General features: G+C 41.6%; 1 protein-coding gene and 1 long non-coding RNA gene across 2 annotated transcripts in view; one reads left to right on the top strand and one right to left on the bottom strand.

The window, feature by feature from the left end:
• Positions 1-56: 56 nt before the first annotated feature.
• On the bottom strand, positions 57-19,788 carry LOC116560226. Its single transcript, XR_004272860.1, has 3 exons — positions 18,927-19,788; positions 18,665-18,666; positions 57-90 (listed from the first exon to the last, which is right to left on the bottom strand). It is a non-coding gene; the product is annotated as an uncharacterized LOC116560226 (long non-coding RNA).
• The window catches only part of ALDH9A1 (aldehyde dehydrogenase 9 family member A1), a 25,978-nt gene continuing 4,628 nt past the window's right edge, over positions 3,267-24,616 (top strand). The window contains exons 1-9 of the mRNA XM_032291537.1: positions 3,267-3,581; positions 6,111-6,256; positions 12,489-12,618; positions 13,351-13,485; positions 15,193-15,389; positions 16,291-16,431; positions 21,433-21,621; positions 21,861-21,948; positions 23,408-23,549. Of these exons, the coding sequence (XP_032147428.1) occupies positions 3,401-3,581; positions 6,111-6,256; positions 12,489-12,618; positions 13,351-13,485; positions 15,193-15,389; positions 16,291-16,431; positions 21,433-21,621; positions 21,861-21,948; positions 23,408-23,549 (1,349 nt within the window). The 5' untranslated portion in view covers positions 3,267-3,400. The remainder of the gene's footprint in view (positions 3,582-6,110; positions 6,257-12,488; positions 12,619-13,350; positions 13,486-15,192; positions 15,390-16,290; positions 16,432-21,432; positions 21,622-21,860; positions 21,949-23,407; positions 23,550-24,616) is intronic.

Here is a 24,616-nt window from a genome sequence, read left to right on the forward strand (position 1 = left end):
TTTGGCCGGGCGCGGTGGCTCAAGCCTGTAATCCCAGCACTTTGGGAGGCCGAGGCGGGTGGATCACGAGGTCAAGAGATCGAGACCATCCTGGTCAACATGGTGAAACCCCGTCTCTACTAAAACTACAAAAAATTAGCTGGGCATGGTGGCACGTGCCTGTAATCCCAACTACTTAGGAGGCTGAGGCAGGAGAATTGCCTGAACCCAGGAGGCGGAGGTTGCGGTGAGCCGAGATTGCGCCATTGCACTCCAGCCTGGGTAACAAGAGCGAAACTCTGTCTCAAAAAAAAAAAAAAGAGTGAATTTTGATGACAACCTTCATGGGGTCAACATCTGGATCTGGTATAGTAAGAGGAAATTTACTTTGAATTTGCACAGAGCTAGACTCCAGCCTTATCTCCGCTATAGGGAAGCTCTAGGATCTTTCTACCAGTTTCCTCATCTGTACCATGGGGATAATAAAACCTATCTTGCATGATTGCCACTGAGATATTTACCAAAGTGCCACATACTACCTCCTAGCTCAATCTGTGTTAGTTTCCTTTTCTTTTGTAGGGTTATTATGACCATCAGATGAGAAATTAAATGTGAAAGGGCTCTGTAACCTATAAAGCTCTTTCTACATGTTGGATTTTGTTAGTGAAAAATATTATGTTAATAATCTAATAATAAAGGTGGAAGGAAGGAGAGGATCCGGAAAAAATAACTAACGGGTACTAGGCTTAATACCTGGGTGATGAAATAATCTGTACAACAAACCCCCATGACACAAGTTTACCTACGTAACAAATCTTCACATGTACTCCTGAACTTAAAAGTTAAAACATAATAATAATAAAAGCACAGATAGGTAAGAGGAACAGCTAAATATTTAACAGCTAGATATTTTGGAGGAGATCTGTTCTTTGGAGAGGAAGGGTCTTACTCTGTTGCCCAGGCTGGAGCAGTGGTAGCTCACTGAAATCTTGAACTCCTGGGCTCAAGTAATCCTCCACCTCGGTCTCTTAAGTAGTCAGGACTACAGGCTTGTGCCACCACGCTCGGTTAATTTTTTTTTTTTTTTTTTTTTTGAGACGGAGTTTCACTCATGTTACCCAGGCTGGAGTACAATGGCGCGATCTCGGCTCACCGCAACCTCCGCCTCCTGGGTTCAGGCAATTCTCCTGCCTCAGCCTCCTGAGTAGCTGGGATTACAGGCACGTGCCACCATGCCCAGCTAATTTTTTGCATTTTTAGTAGAGACGGGGTTTCACCATGTTGACCAGGATGGTCTCGATCTCTTGACCTCGTGATCCACCCGCCTCGGCCTCCCAAAGTTCTGGGATTACAGGCTTGAGCCACCGCGCCCGGCCTAATTTTTAAAATATTTTGTAGAGACACGGTCTCAGTATGTTGCCCAGGAAAGTCTTGAACTCCTGGCCTCAAGTGATCCTCCTGCCTTGGTCTCCCAAAGTGTTGAGATGACAGGTGTGAGCCCTGTGCCTGACCAGAGGTTTGTCAGTCTTAAAATCTATGAATTCAACAGTCACCATGACCAGATTTCCAAAACAAACATCAGGAATTATGATGTGACAAGTCAAAATGCACTGGTTGGGAACAGATTTTTTAAATAGAAATTGTCCCATAAAATTTGAGATGTGTAGTTTCTGTACCAAACGACTATTCAGTGATCTTGGAAATCTACATTGCTGCTTGTCACCAACTCCTGATACGTTTCAATTTTGTTTCCAATGGACAATAATAACAAATAATATGTGAGTGTGGCCTCAGGCATTCTGAGTTTGGGCACTGCTGTTTCCATCTGAGGATCAAGACCTACACATCTCAGTAGCATTGAAAAAGTTAACAAACCGGTATAGAGTGTCAGAAAATTTGATCCAAATACTTCATATCTACTCTAAACCTGAAAACCACACTCCCTAATATTGTGCTAGTGTGCTGGCGAGGAAAAAACATTGAGAAAGCAGCCCTTAGAAGAGAAACAATCCTGAGATGCCCAAATCGCCAATTACTTTGTTTGTGAAAGTCTCTACCGGAGGTGCATGGAAGTTTAGTAAAAAGAATGAACCTTTGTGCAAGGTGCCTCAGCTGACAGACCTGTGAGTGCCTCCGAGGGGCTGCTTCGTCTTACAGAAGGCATTTTGTTTCCTGACACCTTTTCCTGTGGCCTTTGCTCTTCTTATTCTGTAGTGCTCTGTTTTTATCAATATTTGTCATTAATAGCATTCACATTGCTCCTTCAGAATTTATTTTGAGACAGGGTCTTGCTCTGTTGCCCAGGCCGGAGTGCAGCGGCGCGATTATGGCTCACTGTAGCTTGGAACCCGGGCTCAGGGGATCCTCCCACCTCAGCCTCCCAAGTACCTGGGACCACAGGCATGTACCACCACACTAGCTTTTTTTTTTGAGTTTCGCTATTGTCGCCCAGGCTGGAGTGCAGTGGCGCAGTCTCGGCTCACCGCCTCTCGGGTTCAAGCGATTCTCCCGCCTCAGCCTGCCGAGTAGCTGGGATTATTGGCGTCTGCCACCACACCCAGCTAATTTTTGTATTTTCAGTAGAGACGGGGTTTCACCATGTTGGCCAGGCTCGTCTCGAACTCCTGACCTCAGGTGATCTGCCCACCTCGGCCTCCCAAAGTGCTGGGATTACAGGAGTAAGCCACAGTGCCCTGCCCAGCTGGTTAATATTTAATTTTTTTTGGTAGAGACGGGGTCTCTATGTTGCCCTCAAACTTCTGGGCTCAAGCGATCCCGCAGCCTTGGTGAGAGCTACCGCGCCCAGCCTCTCTTTATGAATTTAAAAAGCCGTTTCACATCACAATATCGTCTATCTCTTCCACAGTCCTCTTGGTTTTTACTGTAACCCTTTAAAAACTATTATGCAGATAAACAGTGGTTCGTCAGTGAAGTAACCACCAAAAACTCTTGGCACTCCAATCCTCTGCCTTCTTCAGGCGACAGGATTAAGAATGGGATCCTAGGATGCTTACATGCAATGAAGAATCCGAAAACGCTTGCTAAGTGCGGCACAAATACTGATTACGAAGAAGGAAGTCCTCTTCTTCCCGCCTAGAGTGTGTGTCGGATATGGCGTGCGACGGGGTGAAGGGGCGGGCGGAAGAAAGGAGGGGGGACGGAGAGGAAGGGGCGGGGCTAGGGAGCGGGAACAGAGAGGAAGGGGCGGGGGAGACTGGTGTCTGGCCCCACCCTCCTGGAGAGGCGAGGGCCTGTACTGGACCGCAGAGGTACCGAGTGACTGACTGCGCCTAGAATCTCCTAGAACCGATTCTCGCAGCCCCTCCCCTCCCGCGACCCCGCCACTCCCGCGACCCCGCCCCTCAGAGGCCCCGCCTCTCAGAGGGCCCCAGCGTCGGCCCGGGAGCAGCGTCAGCTTGTTATGTTTCTCCCAGCGGGGCGGGCCGCGGTTTCTCTGCTTCTTCGCAGTCTACTGTCGTCTCCTGTGGCCACCATGAGCACCGGCACCTTTGTTGTGTCGCAGCCGCTCAATTACCGTGGCGGGACCCGCGTGGAGCCGGCGGACGCTTCTGGCACGGAGAAGGCTTTCGAGCCGGCAACCGGTAACGGCACGGAGCCCGGGAGGCTGGGGCGCCGCGGGGGCCGGTGCGCGGATATCCCGGCCAGCCCTAATTCCCTTGTGTTCTTCAGGTTGACTTGAGCACAGTGACGGTGGAGAGTCTAAGGCTGTGCGTGTAGGCAGCTACGGATTCTGGAGCAACGCGAGTGCCTGTGGGCGGGAAGGGAGGAAAAGGAAAAGCTGGTCAGTTGCGTGGTGGGATCGTGAGTAGTTTTACCCGGGCCAGAACAGAGTTCGCGAAGTCCTCGTGCGGGAAGTCGTGCCTTTGTTAACTGTTCCTTTTTTTGTGTGTCATCCAGACTGGCGCGACCTCAGCTCACTGCACCCTGGACCTTCCGGGCTCAAGTGCTCCTCCCGCCTCAGCCTCCCGAGTAGGATTACAGGCGCCCATCATCATGTCCTGCTAATTTTTGTATTTTTAGTAGAGACAGGGTTTCACCATGTTACCCAGGCTGGTCTCGAACTCCTGAGCTCAGGTGATCCTCCCGCCTCAGCCTCCCGAAGTGTTGGGAGTACAGGCATGAGCCACCGCACCCGGCCAACTGTTTCCTTTTAAAACTAGGACTGATGTATTATTGTCTTCAAATGTGTGCATAGGAGAGGATTTCTAGAAGAACGGGGCGGGGTTGTGGGGGAGATAAGCATGTGTGCTGGGAATGGAGGAGCGCTTACAGATAGTTTCTAATGACTACGAATGAGGGCTTTGTCTCCACATTCTAATATGAAAATATTTGTGCATGTTAATCAGAATTGGGAAAGGAAAAAACTCCACTCTTACTCAATACTTTCTTCTCCAGTTTTATTGAAGTGTAATTAACAAATAAAATTTGTTAATGATATATTCTTAAGGTGTAAAACGTGATGTATGTATACCTTACAAAATGATTACCACAATCAATCTGCTATCCATTGCTTCTATATAGTTAAGACTTTTTTTGGATAGTGAAATATTTAAGATATGTTCTTTTAGCAGATTTCAAGTATGCGATGCAGTATTAGTAACCGTAGTCATTTATTCATCTTCCCGAAATAAGACTTTTATCTAATGCTTAATGTGTGCTAAGCACCATGCTAGGCATTGGATTTACTCTGGGAACTCTGAGAGTCACAGCGATAAGGAGGAAGAGGCTTTTTTTTTTTTTGGTTTTGTGTTTATTTTGCTGGGTTTTATGGAATATATGTGGCGAGAAAAATGTAAATATTCTGTGTAAAATGTAGCTAGAGCAATAAAACTGGATTGCAAGGGACTGGAGAATTTAGTATTTGACCATCCACACTAAATCAGAGCAGTGACTTGGCAGAACCAGAAGGCATTATCACATTTCTTCTTTATATAGGAGTAAACAGCTTCTATACCCCGACCTAATCTTGGTACTAAAGAAAGAAAAATTGCTCTTTAATTGCCTGGAGTGTGTGTGACTCAGCTACCACCGCCTTTACCAGCTGGCTGTTCAAATTTGTAACAGAAGTTGCAGATTTGTGAAATCTTGGAAAGAGTCCCAGGAGTTCTTGTGAATAGGATTTGCTGATTTGGCAAACGTAATGAATTCTTGTTGGTAGAGGCAGTACAGTCCTTGGGATATGGGTCCAGAAAAATTGTTTTGTAATTTGCACCAGAATAGGGAGGGAGAATAAAGGTGGAATAAGAAAAAGAAATCTTGGGTTTTTTGAGGGAAAAAAAGTTCTTTTAGGGGTGCCTTATCCTGATATTGCTGCTTGTTATCTAGATTTATCAAGTATCGTAGTATAACATACTTAGAACATTTTAGATGAGGGATTTACAGTCAGAGTTCATGACCCAGTAGACTGATTACTTTTGACTTTCATTTTGCAAGACCCCTGAGATTGTGGGATAATGTTTAGGAGTGTTGCAAAACTTTATAGGAAGTTAACGTTAGTAAACCCAATTGTAAAATAGTAGAGAACCGGGGTTCTTAACCCAAAATCCATGATGAATTTAGGGCCGGGGGACATGGCATCCCTGTAATTCTGTTACGTGTTTAAGCACATTTTTCTGGAGAGAGGTCTGCAACTTTTATCAGACTCCTGAAAGGTGTCAGTGACCGCAAAATACAGTTAAGAACTGCTAGGCCGGGCACGGTAGCTCACACCTGTAATCCCAGCACTTTGGGAGGCTGAGGCGGGTGAATCACTTGAAGTGAGTACCAGACCAGCCTGGCCAACGTGATGAAACCCTGTCTGTACTGAAAATACAAAAATTAGCTAGGTATGGTGGTATGCGCCTCCCAGCTACTCAGGAGGCTGAGGCAGGAGAATTTTCTGGAACCTGGGAGGCGAAGTTTCAGTAAGCCAAGATCATGCCATTGCACTCCAGCCTGGGCAGCAAGAGTGAGACTCTGTCTCAAAAAAGAACTGCTAGTATAGAGGTGGTCACTAAGTCAAACCATACTGAAAAACAAAAAGGAAATACTAAGAGAATGTCGATACATAATATTTTATTTAAATATGTGGCAACAATTTGAGATAAAACTGACTTTTCCTCTCTTTATAGGCCGAGTGATAGCTACTTTCACATGTTCAGGAGAAAAGGAAGTAAATTTGGCTGTTCAGAATGCAAAGGCTGCTTTTAAAATATGGAGTCAAAAATCTGGCATGGAGCGTTGCCGAATCCTTTTGGAGGCTGCCAGAATAATAAGGGTATGTTCTAATTTATTTCCTTCCAGAAAACTCAAACATTGCTCTGAGGGTTCTTTGTGATGTTTGCAGTTTGACTTTGGTGCAACATTCGGTCAGAATGTTTTTATAAAACAAAAACATTTCTACATGCTCACCTTAGTATACAAAACAAGTTTTTGTTCGATACTTCCCATCTGGGTCTTGGCTCTTGGACATCTCAGGTTTTCATGTTTGTCATTGTTTTTGAATTATAATGCACTCTTTATAGCTCATCTTTGTTATTTTTATTTTTTGAGATGGAGTCTTGCTTTGTAACCCAGCTGGAGTGCAGTGGAGCGATTCCACTCAACTGCAACCTCCGTCTCCCGGGCTTAAGCAATTCTCCTGCCTCAGTCTCCCAAGTAGCTAGGACTACAGGTGCCCGCCACCACACCTGGCTAATTTTTGTATTTTTAGCAGAGATGGATTTCACCATGTTGGGCAGGCTGGTCTCAAACTCCTGACCTCAAGTGATCTACCTGCCTCGGCCTCCCAAAGTGCTGGGATTATAGGCAAGTTACCATGCCTGGCTTCTGTTTCTTTTTAACCCATGTTGTTTACTTGTTTCCTTTTTATTCTTTATGCTGATGACCCTCAAGTCTACCTTTCTTTTTTAGATTTCTTTTCAGATAGAGTTTTAAGTAAAGTTTTGTTAGTTTAATTGTCTGGGAAGATTTCATAAATTTGTAGATGTTCTCTTTAAAAAAAGAAAGTTAAACTTTATATTGTCTTAAAGATCAGAAGTACCAGATATTCATTATAGAAAGTTGGAAAATTCAGAAGAAAATACATCAAAATATGCATCTTGGATAGCTGAGTGGTAGGTCTGTGATGACTTTTCGTCATAAGCATGTTAAGTCAAACTGAAGGGCTTGAGAGTTACCTACTTTTTTTTTTTTTTTTTTTTTTGGGACGGAGTTTCACTCTTGTTACCCAGGCTGGAGTGCAATGGCGCGATCTCGGCTCACCGCAACCTCCGCCTCCTGGGTTCAGGCAATTCTCCTGCCTCAGCCTCCTGAGTAGCTAGGATTACAGGCACGCGCCACCATGCCCAGCTAATTTTTTGTATTTTTAGTAGAGACGGGGTTTCACCGTGTTGACCAGGATGGTCTCGATCTCTTAACCTTGTGATCCACCCGCCTCGGCCTCCCAAAGTGCTGGGATTACAGGCTTGAGCCACCGGAGAGTTACCTACTTTTAAGAGTGTGTGTGTATGTGTATATATGTATTGTACACACATATATATAACATATATGTCTACATAACTATACACATATAATTATATATAATCTATATAACATACATATAATCTGTTATGTGTGTAAATTATATAATTATGTATAATATATGTATATAATATACATACATATCCTGGCAAAAGACATGAGGCTTTTTGGATATAAATAATAAAAAAGTTAGTTTATTATTCACAGCAAAATGCAGCAGCCATAGCAATACCTTAGCACTAGTTTCTGTGTTTTTTTTTTTGTTTTTTTTTTTGAGATGGAGTCTCACCCTGTTGCCCAGGCTGGAGTGCAGTGGTGCAATCTCAGCTCACTGCAACCTCTGCCTCCTGGGTTTGAGTGATTCTCCTGCCTCAGCCTCTCAAGTAGCTGGGGTTATAGGCATGTGCTACCACCCATGGCTGTTTTTTGTATTTTTAGTAGAGACGGGGTTTCCGTATGTTGGCCAGGCTGGTCTCAAACTCTGGACCTCAGGTGACCTGCCCTCCTTGGCCTCCCAAAAGTGTTGGGATTAGTTGCGTGAGCTACCACGCCCGGCTTAGTTTTTGTTTTCAAAGCACCAGTCCCCACGGTAGGTAAGGGGATGTATAAGCAGATGTTTCCAAGACCAGCAAGTATGGAGGTTTACAATTCTACCTTTCTCCAGAGTTCTCTATCTTTAGGGAGATACTGTCTCTGCCTTTCAGGGCCTTTGCTATTCAGTCAGCTTGTCAGTGTCCTTTGCTCAGAAGGCCCTGACCATTCAGAAATATCAAAATATGTGGGCAGAATTTTCTCCCAATGAAGTATTTTCCCCTGTTATTAAAAATTTATTTTTAATTCAATAAACCAAAGTTAACTCATGGCAGATAATTTGTTATTTTCATTTGTCCATTTTTTTTTCCTTTGAGCAGTATTGTAGGGCTGTTAAGAATTGGCTCCTTAATTGTTAAGAAATGACTTTTATTGATCCTAAATAATATCTAATAATAGTTTTTGCTCTGAAATCTATTGTCTGATACTAATTTTCATTGCTTTTTACTTTACCCTCCCCTTTGTATTTCCTTTGTTACCTGTGTGGTGTTTTATTAATCAGAAACACACTACTACCTTTCTTGAAAGCTCTTGTCTGATGATCATGCTCTGGACCTACCTTCACCCCAATTTATTCTGTAACTGAAGAGATCCCACTCTCTGACCATACCTATAATCATATTAGCTCTCAGTTTTCTTTTAGTGATTTTTCTAGTTAATCAAGATCTGCAGTTCTTTGCTCCTTCCTTTTTTGATGGGGTGTTGCTCTGTCACCCAGGCTGGAGTGCAGTGGCACAATCATGGCTTACTGCAGCCCCAGCCTCCTGGACTCAAAGGATACTCTTGCCTCAGCTTCCTGTAGATATGCACCACCGTACCTGGCTAATTTTTGTTTGTATTTTTTGTAGAGATAAGGTTTTTGCCATGTTTACCAGGCTGGAATTTTTTTTAAAAAAAATTAGTGCTCTAAACAGTTAATTTTTTTTTTTTTTTTTTTAAGATTTCAAGAATAAGGTAAACTATTTTACATTTGTCCACATATTTACCGTTAGTGGTGCTCATCAGTCGTTTGTGTCAACCCAGGTATCTATCTGCTATCATTTTTCTTCTGCTGGAAGGAATTTCTTCAGCATTTCTTTTCTGTTTTTTGTTTTTTGAGACAAGGTCTTGCTCTGACTCCCCAGCTGAAGCATAGTGGTACAGTCATAGCTCACTGTAGCCTTGACTTTCTGGGCTGAAATGATCCTCCCATTTAAGCCTCTTGAGTAGCTGGGACTACAGACACGTCACCACATGTGGTTAAGGTTTTGAATTTTTTGCAGAGAGTAGGTTTCTTTATGTTGCCCAAGCTGATCTTGATCTCTTGGGCTCAAGTCATCCTCCTGCCTCAGCTTCCCAAAGTGCTGGGATTACAGGTGTGAGCCACTGCGCCCGCCAGCCTAGCATTTCTTACAGTGCAGGTCTGTCGGTACTCTTTCAGATTCTGTACATCTGAAAAAGTCTTTTTTTGCATTAATTTTTGAATGAATTCTAGATACATAGTTGTTTCTTTCAGTACTTTAAAGAGACTGCTTCACTGTCTTCTGATTTGTGTTGTTTCAGAAGAGAAATTTACTGTCATTTTTGCATCTTTCTTTGTAGTGCATCCCTTCTCTCCCACCCCTGGCTGTTTTACGATTTTTCTCCTTATCACTGGTTTTAAGCAATTTGATGATGATGTTTTTTGGTGCAGTTTTCTTCATATGTATTTTCCCTGAGGTTTATTGATTTTCTTGAATCTGTAAATGTGTTTCATTAAATTTGGAAAAAAAGTGGGCCATCATTTCTCTCTCTCTCTTTCTTTCTTTCTTTTTAATTTTTTTTTCCGAAGTGAAAGGTAGAAGTGAGGGACCTGCCCTTGACTTCTAATCTTTCATCCCAGTGGACACCCGGTCAAGTCATATTGTAAAGCAGGGTGATAGAGAGGAGCAGCAGGGTTGGGAACAAAGCATGTACTTCCCAACTAATACTTGTAGCAATATGTCGTTACAGTGAACAATTTCATTTTATGGTTGTTCTTGCAATAGTAGCAGGCAGAAATTTTTGTCAGACATCTTTGATGATCCTTACATAGTATATCAGAAGATCTCCCAATGCTCTTCAGTAGAGAACCTTGTTTTGTAAGGATGGAGAATAATAGAATAAGACAAAAAATTTTCCAAGGCTGTCTAGTAAACTGAATTTTCTCTGAGAGTTGGAACCTCAAAAACAGTCCCCAAAACTACTTGTCTATCCATTATTTTAAAAGAGAAAAAATCTCGAGTAAAAGTTTCTATTTCTTGGTAAATGTTCCAGGGCTTAGCAGCGATAGAGTCACAGATTACTTCCTGTTTGTTCACTCTTACACTGAATTGTAAGCAGAACTACTGTGTTTCACTATTGCCAGTATAATATCTCTTCCCTGTATTTCAAATATTCTGTGCTGATTCATCACTTTATTCAACTGATCAGTGAGCTAGCCTCTCTAGGGCCTAGTTTTCTCTTGCATTCAAGAAACAAAATTTAAGCTACTTATGGTTGATTATACCTTTGGAAAACTGTTTCATGTTAATTATTCTCAACAAACTTAAGAATGGGGAATAATTTATGCTTGGTGTAAGAATTGATGCTTGTTTTCTCCTAGGGTACCCTCTTTCTAGTGTCAGCATACTGGGAAACAAGTTAATTGTCAAAAGGTTGTTTTTGGTGAGTATAGAATCAGGAAGAGAGAAGGTAAATTGTTGGTTTAAAAGACAGTTTAATTTAGACCACGTTTGAATGGTGAACAGATCCTTTCTGAAGGAACATATTTATTCAAAAATTGCAATATTTATTTAAAATGTGCTAACTTGCCCTTTTTTTGTTTACTTGTTTATTTTTGAGACAGAGTCTCCCTGTCACCCAGGCTGGAGTGCAGTGGTACGATGTTGGCTTACTGCAACCTCTGCCTCTCGGGTTCAAGAGATTCTGCTGCCTCAGCCTCCCAAGTAGCTGGGATTACAGGCACACGCCACCACACCCAGCTGATTTTTGTTTTTTTTTTTTTTTTTTTTTTTTTGAAACGGAGTTTCGCTCTTGTTACCCAGGCTGGAGGGCAATGGCGCGATCTCGGCTCACCGCAACCTCCGCCTCCTGGGTTCAGGCAATTCTCCTGTCTCAGCCTCCTGAGTAGCCGGGACTACAGGCACGCACCACCATGCCCAGCTAATGTTTTGTATTTTTAGTAGAGACGGGGTTTCACCATGTTGACCAGGACGGTCTCGATCTCTTGACCTCGTGATCCACCCGCGTCGGCTTCCCAAAGTGCTGAGATTACAGGCTTGAGCCACCGCGCCCGGCCTGATTTTTGTATTTTTAGTAGAGACGGGGTTTCACCATGTTGGCCAGGCTGGTCTCAACCTTCTGACCTCATGATCCACCCACCTCAGCCTCCCAAAGTGCTGGGATTATAGGTGTGAGCTACTGTGCCCGGCCTGAATTTTTTTTTTTTTTTTTTTTTGAGACGGAGTTTCACTCTTGTTACCCAGGCTGGAGTGCAATGGCACGATTTCGGCTCACCGCAACCTCCGCCTCCTGGGTTCAGGCAATTCTCCTGCCTCAGCCTCCTGAGTAGCTGGGATTACAGGCACGCACCACCATGCCCAGCTAATTTTTTTTGTATTTTTAGTAGAGACGGGGTTTCACCATGTTGACCAGGATGGTCTCGATCTCTTGACCTCATGATCCACCCGCCTCGGCCTCCCAAAGTGCTGGGATTACAGGCTTGAGCCACCGCGCCCGGCCGGCCTGAATTTTTTTTATCCTTAGTAAGTTGTGGAGTCCAGAACTAGAAATGGTATTTGAAAAACAGTATTGATTGAGTGCTAAGTATTAGAAAGTATTAGAGTATATGTTGCAATTCTTTGGGTGAATTAAAGTGATGCATATTACAGCCTCTTAAATACTAAATTCCCTAAGAACTGTTTTCTCTTACCATATATGAGCAAACATACTTAGATATTTATATACATACACGTATTATGTTCATTTCCCAAAATGAATTACTCTTCCACTTGTGAGCCCCCCATTCTCTCCCCATTCTCTACTGCTCACCTCTTCAGTAAACATACACTTCAAATCAGAATGAGCCTGCCCTGCAACATTCAGAGCCTCAGAGGGCATGGGTTCATTTCTGCCTGGTCTTGCCCCTTCTTTTACTAACTGATTTTGGCATAAAGTTGTGGTCTTAAATCTCTGTCCATTAATTAATGAGGGAAGAACAGGGCTGCTGTGCGGCCATAAGCTTTTATCTCTTCTAAATGTAACACTGCAATTTCTTCTCGCTTAAAGTGAAAACTATTTCTAGCTTTAAAAATTGATCAGTGTATTCTGTTTAAGCATTAACTACATCAAGACATACTGGAATATGTCTTAAATCTAGTCTCCTGTTTTATCCAAAGGAACGGAAGGATGAAATTGCCACTGTGGAATGCATCAACAACGGCAAGTCCATCTTTGAGGCCCGCTTGGACATCGACACTTCCTGGCAGTGCCTGGAGTATTTTGCGGGCTTGGCTGCATCCATGGCTGGTAAGTCCTCACCTGGTGTCTGTCACCAGCTGACAGTGAGGCAGAAGTGCAGGGCCTAGTGGTAAAGAGCGGAGATTTTGGAATTGAGACAGACCCGGGTGAACCTATTGGGTTTGTCACTTTCTACCTGGGTGACCTGGGAAAAATCTTTCCTAATCTAAACTGGAGATAATTCCTAGCTTCTTGGGTTGTTTTAAGGATTAAACGAGATAGTGCATATATAGCACCTAGCATGATACTTAAGCTTTAGACCAAATTTCTGAAAAATCAGTTTTTCCAAGAATCAGTTTGTCATATTCACCAGTTTTATCTATTTAGCAAACTTTTTTTTGACAATGTATAAAGTTGTCAACAATTGATATTGGATGGTTTGTAGGGCCTAGGAAGGTTGCAGGGAGCTCAGAAGCTTCTCCTCCTGTTGTGTCCTCCTTTCATTTCCATTTTGTTTCATCTAAGCTATCTAATGGAGGCTGAGTAAATTCTTAGAGAATTAAATCAAGTTGGGTGACCATGTGTTTGAAAGATAGGCAGGATTCTCTATGTGGAGAGAATATGTGGAAGCCAGTGGAAGAATGACTGGAAAAAATAGAAGAATGGAGACAGGGTGAGCCTGGTGTACTGGGAGCAGTGGGGAGGCTGCGCTGACTGGAGTACAAGTCAGACTGCTGCAGATGTTGGTGAAATCTTGGGGAGGACAGACCTGCATCCTGCTTTACTCCTGTTTTCCTGTAGGTGAACACATCCAGCTTCCAGGTGGATCCTTTGGTTATACCAGAAGAGAACCACTTGGGGTATGTGTGGGAATAGGAGCGTGGAACTACCCGTTTCAGATCGCCTCTTGGAAGTCAGCTCCTGCGTTAGCCTGTGGTAAGAATGAAATATCCCTCCATTTGAGAGCCATTTGTTCTCTCCGCATTCTTTACCCTTCACCTCTCTATGAACACTTTAAATCAGAAGGGGCCTGCTCTGGGATATTCAAAACCTCAGAGGTAGTGGCTCATTCCTGACCTGTCTTGCCCCTCAAGGACCTTACAGTTTAGATTATACACAATCATGTCTAGATAGTCCCAGTTTTTATTTATTTAATTTTGTATATGAAAAGGAAGAAATTTAATTTTCTTATTAAATTGAATTAGATTTGTGCTACTTACAAGTTGGTCTTCCTTTCTGGACAAGAATTTTAATATATGTGTTAGCACTTAGGAGTTTGACTTCATTTACGAAGCAGAAGATAAACTTCTTTCTTCATTTGGATCTTAAGAGAAATAATAAGCAAGGCTTCCATTAGAGGAGCTTTGGCTGATTGGCATAAAACAGTTTTCCTATAGTATTTAAAGAGAAGAATCTGTGGGGAAAGAAGACTAATTATATATTAGAAAAAACCATAATGTTTTATAAAGCATTACTGTTAGGACGTTACATTGAAATGCAGCTTTTGTCCTTTTGCCATTGCATGTTCTTGTTTTAGCCTATTTCTCTTTGAGAAACATCTGTGAAAGAGGAAAAATAGTCCCAGAATTAAGTGACTAGCTTTGAGGACTCATCAAGTGAACCTTTCTGGTCTTCAATGTCAAGTTTTATCAAACGGAGCTAATGATACCTACTTCATACTGCTGTTGAAAGTGTTAAATGAAATAATATATGTGAAAAAGCCTAGATAGGCAAGTGTGAGACTGGGCAACTGTAGGGTTTGGGATCTGTATGAGAGAAACCAAGATGAAAAGGACAAGATTTGTTTACTTACTGATATGGTTTGGCTGTGTCCCCATCCAAATCCCAACTTGAATTGGATCTCCCAGAATTTCCACATGTTAGGAGGGATCCGGGAATCAAATCATGAGGGAATCGGGAATCGTGAGGGCTGGTCTTTCCAGTGCTATTCTGGTGATAGTGAATAAGTCTCATGAGATCTAATGTGTTTATTAGGAGTTTCTGCTTTTTGCTGCTTCATCATTTTTCTCTTGACGCCGATGTAAGAAGTGCCTTTAACCTCTCACTGTGATTCTGAGACCTCAGCCTTGTGGAACTATTAAGTCCAATTAAACCTCTTTCTGTTCCCAGTTTTGGGTATGTCTTTATTAGCAGTGTGAAAACGAATTAATATATTTATTTATTTATTTATTTTTTTTTTGGCGGGGGTGGGGAACGGAGTTTCGCTCTTGTTACCCAGGCTAGAGTGCAATGGCGTGATCTCGGCTCACAGCAACCTCCGCCTCCTGGGTTCAGGCAATTCTCCTGCCTCAGCCTCCTGAGTAGCTGGGATTACAGGCACGCACCACCATGCCCAGCTAATTCTTTGTAGTTTTAGTAGAGACGGGGTTTCACCATGTTGACCAGGATGGTCTTGATCTCTTGACCTCGTGATCCACCCGCCTCGGCCTCCCAAAGTGCTGGGATTACAGGCGTGAGCCACCGCGCCCGGCCTAATGTATTTATTAATAACATATTTGGTCTAGGATTTGTTAGGGGAAGAGGAAACAATTGGAATCATTCTTGAATTGTCCTCTAGGCCTGTTTTCAGGGGATCATTGGTCTTAAGAAGTCTTTTTATGTTTGTGTCTTGGGTTTATGCAGGTAATGCCATGGTCTTCAAACCTTCTCCCTTTACACCTGTTTCTGCATTGCTACTGGCTGAAATCTACACTGAGGCTGGTGTGCCTCCTGGGCTCTTCAATGTGGTGCAGGGTGGGGCTGCCACAGGCCAGTTTCTGTGTCAGCATCACGATGTGGCCAAAGTCTCCTTCACTGGAAGTGTGCCCACTGGCATGAAGGTGAGGATGTAACCAGTATTGGTCAACACAAACGGCATTTGGATAGGGCAAAGCCAGTCCTACCCAGAGTATATTTTGGAGGCTTCTGTTTTGATTTTGCCTAGCCTGTATTGGGAATGGGGAAGGAGTTTTTATTGGGCAAAGGTGTGAAGTTTCCTGTAAAAGTGTGAAGGGGCAAAGGGAGTACACATGGAGTGATTTTTGGTAGGCCAGGTAGAGGAGGAAATATTAGCTCCAGTCTAAGGAGAGGATGTGTCTGAGTGGATAGGGGCCTGGGCTGCCACTTGTATTGTTTGGTGACTTAATTTCTTGTATAGAAGGAAGGATTTTTACTCAGGCTATTTCAGATTCATTATTTTGACATTAATTTGTGTTCTGAACTCTGTCAGCCTTATACACAGTAACAGTAACACAAAAGAATTTCTGACTATGATAGTCTTCTGAATTAACAATATTTTTTATTTTTGTTTTTTTGAGACAGTGTCACCCTGTTGCCCAGGCTGGATTGTAGTGGTGTAATCACAGCTTACTGCAGCCTTGAACTCCTGGGCTCAGGCAATCCTCCTGCTTCAGCCTCCTAAGAAGCTGGGACTATAGTCATGTGCTACTGTACCTGGCTAATTTTCTTATTTTTCTGTAGAGGTAGGGTCTTGCAATGTTACCCAGACTGGGACGACATTTTTTAAATGAACTCCCTCTTCCAGGGTCAGTGCAGCTCGGTGGATTCTCTTCAGTTTTTGGAAAAGTATATTTTAATAGACAAAGGCAAAGGATATTGACAAGAATAAGGCTACAGGTCACACACAGTTCAAGATGATTTTGTAGGTTCAGGGTCTAATTGACCTAGCATGCGATGTAATTTTGTGTTAAAGTTCTGAATACCTTGTCCTTGTTCTGTAAGATCATGGAGATGGCATCTAAAGGAGTCAAACCTGTTACCTTGGAACTTGGAGGCAAATCTCCACTCATCATCTTCTCAGACTGTGATATGAACAATGCTGTGAAGGGGGCGCTGATGGCCAACTTCCTCACACAAGGCCAGGTATGTACCTGTCCCTGGAAGAGGTGTAAAAGGAATCTCCACCTCCTCATCTGACAGCATGTTTTAAAGATTTTTAGTTTGTAATACTTTCTGACTTACAGAAAAGTTGCACAAACAGCACAAAGAATTCCCAGGTACCTTTGAACCAGATTTCCCAAATAATAACATTTTAACACATTTACTTTATCATCTTCTTTATCTGCCTGTACATACATAGGCATATTAAGTTTTTCTGAGCCTTGAGATTAAATTGTAGACATAAGGCCCCTAACCTCTAAATATAAAGTTCCTTAAAACAAGTGCATTCTTTTACATAAGCACAGTACACTTAGTAAGATTGAAAAATTAACATTGATATCGTACTGTTACTCAGTCTGTAGGCCTTACTCAATCTATAGTCCCTATTCAAATTTGCCATTTGTTTGACAAATGCCGTTATAGCAAAATAGAAAAAAATGTTTTTTCTGGTCCAGGATCCAGTCAGAGAGGATGCATTGCCATTAGTTGTATTGTCTTTAATCTCCTTTAGTTGAGAACAGTTCTTTTCTTTCAGGACCTTGACATTTTGGGAGAACAGGCCATTCATTTTGTAGAATGTTCTTTAGTTTGGGTCTGTCAGATGTTTCCTGTTAGATTCATATTATGAATTTTTGGCAAAAGTACCGCAAACATGTTGTTGTATCCTATTCACTGGTGACTTAACTTTGATCACTTGCTTTAAGGTGAATCTTCACTGTAAAGTTACTGTGTCTTAGTTTGTGGTTAATAAGATCTTGTAGGAGGTATTTTGAGACTATCAAGTTCCTCATCAAACTTTCATGCGGTAAATACTTTTATCGCCACTGATGAGTCTTGCTAAAAACAGTTTTTATTATGGTGGTTGCAAATGGTGTTTTCCAATTCCATCATTTCTTCTATATTTGTTAGTTCACCTTCTACTGTAAGAAAGAGCTTGCCTTTCACGCCTGTTTGTTTTTCATTCATTCATTTATATCAGTATGGACCCATGGATTCTTACTTCATTCTATGTGTTGTAATCCAGTACTATCATTATTTATTTATTTTTATTTTTATTTTTATTTATTTATTTTTTGAGACGGAGTTTCACTCATGTTACCCAGGCTGGAGTGCAATGGCGCGATCTCGGCTCACTGCAACCTCCGCCTCCTGGGTTCAGGCAATTCTCCTGCCTCAGCCTCCTGAGTAGCTGGGACTACAGGCACGCGCCACCATGCCCAGCTAATGTTTTGTATTTTTAGTAGAGACGGGGTTTCACCATGTTGACCAGGATGGTCTCGATCTCTTGACCTCGTGATCCACCCGCCTCGGCCTCCCAAAGTGCTGGGATTACAGGCTTGAGCCACCGCGCCCGGCTATTTTTATTTTTTTATTGAGATGGAGTCTGTCACCCAGGCTAGAGTGCAGTGGCGCCATCTCGGCTCACTGCAACCTCCGCTGCCTGAGTTTAAGCAATTTCCCTGTTTCAACCTCCAGACTAGCTGGGACTACAGGTTTGCGCTACCATGGCCCTCTAATTTTTTTTTTTTTTTTAAGATGGGATTTCACCATGATGGCCAGGCTGGTCTTGAACTCCTGACCTCAGGTGATCCACCCACCTTGGCCTCCCAAAGTGCTGGGATTACAGGCGTTAGCCACCGTGCCTGGCGGCCCTCTAATTTTTTTGTATTTTTAGTAGAGACGTGGTTTCGCCATGTTAGCCAGTTTGGTCTTGAACTCCTGGCCTCAGGTGATCTGCCCACCTTGGCCTCTCAAAGTGCTGGTATTACAGGCGGGAGCCACCGTACCTGGCCTCATTATTTATTTTGATGCTCAAATAATTGCATATTGGCTAGTGGGAACCCCTTTCTGTGACCTTTTGTTATGTCCTCATTATTCTTTGAATACTTCATTACTTTCTGGCATAGCAAAGTGTTCCAGACTCATCTCATACTTCCCCTGGCTGTGCTCTGGAATCAGCCGTTTCTCTAAAGGAGCCCTGTTTCCATTATTGTTTATTTGTTTGTCTATTATTATTATTTTTGAGACAAGGTGCTACTCTGTTGTCCAGGTGAGAGTGCAGTGGTGTTTTCTTGGCTCATTGCCACCTCAGCCCCCACCAGGTCAAGTGATCCTCCCATCTCAGCCTCCCATGTAGCATGCTACCACACCCAGCTAATTTTTGTATTTTTTGTAGAGATGGGATGTCACTGTGTTGGCCAGGCTGGTCTTGAACTCCTGGTCTCAAGTGATCCATGCACCTTGGCCTCCCAAAGTGCTGGGATTGCAGGCATGTTCCACTGTGCCCATCCTGTTTTTTTATATTTTGTAATTTTTTAAAATGATTATTTAGAAGGACTATCTTCAAACCAGTATGAGTATTTCATAAATAACATGTTTGTTTGTTTGTTTTAACAAGTTGAGTAAATTGTTGCACAATAAGCCACCTCACATCTTTCAGCAAGAAAAACACTAAATCCGAACAGTAAAGACATTACACAATAGGTTAGGACACAATTAAAATTTGCTTTAATTATTTCTTTGAGGGAAAGGACACCATACTTGTCTACTCAATGAAGAGAAAGAATTTTGCAGTCCAGAGGTCTTTTATTTTTTTACACCTATCATGCCATGGATTCACAGAGAAGAGGCTCCAGCAGCTCAGGCTCCTTCCCATTGGTTCTCACACAGTGTGCTTCCCTGGGTGGAGTAGGCTGGTGCTTCAGCTGAACACAAGTACCTTTCTCTTTGGCTTCCTTCTTTTTCTGATCATCATCTTACATGCATTTCAGAAGCTGTCTTGGCTCTTAGAGTGCTTGATGTACTCAGTGTGCACATTAATTCTCTTGACCAGAATTTTGCCTTTATTTGTTTACAATAGTGCCAACAACATGCTGGGTAACAGTGTAGGCTCTTCCAGCTTTGCTGTGGTAATGCTTGTGGGGTATCCCTTTTTGAACAGTACACATTCCCTTAATGTGTACAATATTGCCTTTCTTTTTTGAGATGGAGTCTGGCTTTGTCGCCAGGCTGGAGTGCAGTGGCACCAGTCATCCTCCTAATGGATATGAAATGGTATCTCATTGTGGTTTTGATTTGCATTTCCCTGAATGATCAGTGATGTTGACTGCATATGTAATTTTATAAGATATTGCCAAATCCCTTTCTTAAAGGAAATGTTGCATTCTTACTAAAAATGTATGAATACCTATTTTCTCATAGCCTTTCTTAACAGAATATATAGTCATAATTCTAAATTTTTACCAGATAGATAAGACCGTGGTATTTCAGCATAGTTTTAATTTGACTTTATCTGTCTGTCTATCTATCTATCTATCTGACTGTCTGTCTGTCTGTCTGTCTGTCTGTCTGTCTTTGAGATAGGGTCTTGCTCTGTTGCCCAGGCTGGAGTGCAATGGTACGATCTTGGCTCACAGCAACTTCAGTCTCCCAGGTTCAAGTAATTCTCCCACCTTAGCCTCCCGAGTAGCTGGGACTACAGGTGTGCACCACTACACCCAGCTAATTGTATTTTTAGTAGAGATGAGGTTTTGCTGTGTTAGCCAGGCTGGTCTTAAACTACTGACTTCTAGTGATCCACCTGCCTCAGCATCTCATAGTGCTGGGATTACAGGGTAAGCCAGCATGCCCAACCTAATTTCAGTTTTATAATTATGAATGACATTGAACATCTTTTTCAAAATTCACGTATAATGTTCACATTTTTGGTGTGTTGTACTATGAGATATAATTTTCCATTAATTTTTAAGAGTTTTTTAAAATTAGTGATCATAGCCTTTTATCTGATATAAATGTTGCAAATAATTTTATTCCAGTTTTTCAATGGTCTTGACTTAGTTTAAGGTATTTGCCATGCAAAAGATTTTTATTTTTCTGTAGACAAATTTATCAATTTTTTTCTTTAATTGTGTCTAGATTTGGGATAATTGAAAACTTTTTTCTACACCTAGGTTTTAGAGGAATTACCTGTATTTTCTCCTTTTTTTTTCTTTAAAAAAAAAGTCTCACTTTCTCACCCAGGCTGGAGTGCAGTGACGCAGTCATGGTTCACTATATCCTTGACCTCTTGGGCTCAAGTGATCCTCCCACATTCGCCTCCCAAGTAGCTGGGATCACAGGTGCATGTCACCACACCCGACTAATTTTTGTATTTTTTGTAGAGATGGTGTTTCACCATGTTGTCCCAGTTGATTTTGGACTCCTGAGCCCAAGTGATCCACCCACCTTATATTCCCAAAGTGCTGGGATTACAAGTGTGAGCCACTATGCCTTGATTTCTTATTTTATATTTTGATTTCTGATACATTTGGAGTTTATGTATGAAGTAAGATACATATCTTGTTTTATGTTTTCCAGATTACTAATGATTTGTTCTAGAACCATTTATTTAGTCCATCTGTGTCTTAATGGTTTAACTTTCACCTTTGTTATAAACTAGATTTTCATGAGCACTTGGATCTGTTTTTGGGCTTTTGTATTCTATGTTCTTACAACATTTGAACAGTGTTTATGTTCCTTTCTATAGGAGGGTCTGAATAGTGATTATTAATGATTTCAAAGACAAGCGTGGACGGAACTCAATATTTTAACAATTAGATTTAAGACTGCAGTTCTTAATACAGTTTTACTCTTCAGTTCCCTGCCATCCTTAAAATATACACCCAGATTGAGCCCCTGATAGGAGGAAGTAGGAGAGGTGCTATGGGTTATATGGATCTAGCAATGGCCTTAACAAAATTTAAACAAGCAAAATAAGAACTTTTACCTCAAAGGGCAGATTTTGCTTATGGAGTGATATGTCCACAATTATGTCTGTGATCCTTCTTATTCAGTATGGAGACAATTTTTTAGAAATGGAAATACCTTTTTAAAAAAATGTATAGTGTCTCTTTTCAGTTTAAAGTTTTTAGATTGCGTTCCTTTTTCCTTTTCCCTTTTTTCCCTTTATACACATAGAAATTGATGTCTCTGTTTGTCCTTTAGGTTTGCTGTAATGGCACAAGAGTATTTGTGCAGAAAGAAATTCTTGATAAATTTACAGAGGAAGTGGTGAAACAGACCCAAAGGATTAAAATTGGAGATCCCCTTCTGGAAGACACAAGGATGGGTCCACTCATCAACCGACCACACCTGGAGCGAGTCCTTGGGTTTCTTAAAGTGGCAAAGGAGCAGGTAAGAAATAATTGGCAGTAGGGTGAGTTGGGGAAGATTAAACTAGTCCTAAATCACTTACTTTGTGCCCTTTTCATGTTAATATTCATTTGACTATTAGCATTCCTGGCTGTGTTCTGCTTTGTGCCTGCACTGTGAAGACTAAGTATGCGTTTGTTCAGGATACACTTAACATTTCAGGAATGCATTTTGGGATTGTATTTTTAATACAAAAGTTTTTTTTTTTCCTTTTTCGGCAGGGTGCTAAAGTGTTATGTGGTGGAGATATATATGTACCTGAAGATCCCAAATTAAAGGATGGATATTACATGAGACCTTGTGTATTAAGTATGTCTTCTTTTTGTTTGCTTTTACATTATTTGAATTAAATACTGAATAGATAGAGGTGAATATTTATAAAATATGTATATGGTATAAAGCAAGGGACTGGCAAATGTGTGGTCCTACTACCCAGGTTTAAGAAGTAAACTACTTACTCCATTACCTTCAGATCCTTCTGTGTGCCCGTCTTTTAGGGCACCCATATGTATTAGTTTATACAGGACCACAATTATCATTCTGGAAGTAAGGGACTAAAAAATATTAAAGTGTATATTTGACTTAAAAAATAAAGTAATTTAATTCCTTGAGAAAGTAAAGAATGTTTTTCATGTGACCTGTAGGTCATTGTATTAAACATTTTGCATTGCTATGAAGGAATATTTAAGATTAGGTTAGTAGTAAAGATGTTTATTTGATTCATGGTTCTTCAGACTGTACAGGAAGCATGGTGCCATCATCTGCTCTTGGTGAGGCCTCAGGAAGCTTTCAGTCGTGGTGGAAGGTAAAAGGGGAGCAGGCGAGTCACATGGTGAAAGAGAACAAGACAGGTTGCAGGCTCTTTCAAACAGCCAGGTCTGTGTGAACTGACAGAGCCAGAACGCACTCATTACCATGCGGAGGGCATCAAGCCATTCATGAGGGATTTGCCCCTGTGACCCAAAAACCTCCCACGAGGCCCCACCTCCCAACAATGGAATTCATACTTCAACATGAGATTTGGAGGGGAAAAGCATCCAAACTGTATCAGTCATCAATAAAACAAAACCAGTTTGTCAGATAATGTATTAATCTTTTTAGAAATTACATAATAGTACCTCCAGTCAGTCTTAAAAATTTGGTTTTGACAGTCAAGGTGTATATGGCCATCCTATTCCCAACCATCTACTTCCTCCTACTTCAGAGGTAACTACTATTCTAAATGTTTTTAATCATTCTTGGCTTTTTGTCTATCATTTGATAGTGTATGTTAGTATCCCTTACAAAAATATTGATAGTTTTGTAGGCTTTAAACAATTATACATAGATTGGACCATGTTGTATAATTTCTTACACATTATTTGACTATAAATTAAGCTGGTTTTTGCCCCTAAGGCTGATACTGGTGTCAGTTTTTAACAGCTTTATATTCGATGCAGTGTATAACCTTTCACCCTCACTAAAAAGAACCAATGATACTTAAAAGCTGAGAAACCTAATGTCCATACCATGAATTAGATTGCAGTTATTACATGAATAGGAAAAGCTTACAATATATTGTTAAATTAATAATATTGGGCCAGGTGCAGTGGATCACTCCTGTAATCCCAGCACTTTGGGAGGCTGAGACAGAAGGGACGCTTGAGTCCAGGAGTTTGAGACCAGGCTAGGCAACATAGTGAAACCTCATCTTCAAAAAATTAGCTGGGGGTGATGGTGCACACTATGGTCCAAGCTACTCAGGAGGTTTTTATTTTAATGTTTGCAGCTAATTGCAGAGATGACATGACCTGTGTGAAAGAAGAGATCTTTGGGCCCGTTATGTCTATTTTACCATTTGACACTGAAGCTGAGGTTGTAGAAAGAGCCAATGATACCACTTTTGGACTAGCAGCTGGCGTCTTTACCAGGTATATGGAGAGGGACACTGAGAGCAGTTTTGGAGTGGGGCTACAGTATCTGCTCAGATATATAATTGATCCTGTTCTTTTTTTTTTTTTTTGAGACGGGGTCTTGCTCTGTCACCAGGCTGGAGTGCAGTGGCCTAATCTCCGCTCACTGTAACCTCTGCCTCCTGGGTTCAAGCAGTTCTCCTGCCTCAGCCTCCGGGACTAGCTGGGACTACAGGTGCCTGCCACCACCCCCAGCTAATTTTTTTTGTATTTTTAGTAGAGACGGGGTTTCACCATGTTGACAAGGATGGTCTCAATCTCTTGACCTCGTGATCCACCCGCCTCAGCCTCCCAAAGTGCTGGGATTATAGGCGTGAGCCACTGCGCCCGGCCTTGATCCTGTTCTCTCACTTTAATTTGCCCTCATAGGAGCCATCGGTGCTTTCTGTTTGCTTCAGGTTAAGTCAGAAGACACCAAAGCAGCATTTTGTAGTTTGCCGTAAATGGCCAGAGAACCCTGCTATTGAGTTTAAAATTGAGCTATAAACTTTGTTGATGTAAATGTTGTCCTTTTTTATTCATTTGTTTAATAAACACTTAAGATTCTGATCTATGTAAGGCATTGGGCTAGATGTCTTTTGAAAACACACATGTCAAGAAATTTAGAAACCTCTAAGCATATAAACTGTGGGCAGTATTCTTCAAAAACATGATTTTTAGTGGCGTTATAGTAGTTCCTAACTGAAATGCATTATAACTCATGTAGCTATTTTTTCTGTGGTTGGATATTTAGGATATTGTTTCCAGTTTTAACTATTACAGTAATGTGATTAATACCTTTGTGCATAAACTTTAACCTCTGCTATTGCAAGTGAAAATGATTTGGGAGTACAATTTCTTTGAAATTAATTGCAGATTGCTTGGTTTTATGCAAACTTTGATTAGTCTTTGGCGGTAGTAGGCAGTTTTCTAAAGCTGCTTTACACTGGGGATTATGCTGTTTCTTTGGTGATACATAAATTTAATTTTTTTTTTTATAGCTTTATGGTCAGGAACTTGGGAAGAAAGCCCAAGTCTCACTTGAG

Source organism: Sapajus apella, unplaced genomic scaffold (genome assembly GCF_009761245.1).
Source record: "Sapajus apella isolate SASKATOON/1434 unplaced genomic scaffold, GSC_monkey_1.0 scaffold25, whole genome shotgun sequence".
Taxonomy (NCBI): Eukaryota; Metazoa; Chordata; class Mammalia; order Primates; family Cebidae; genus Sapajus; species Sapajus apella.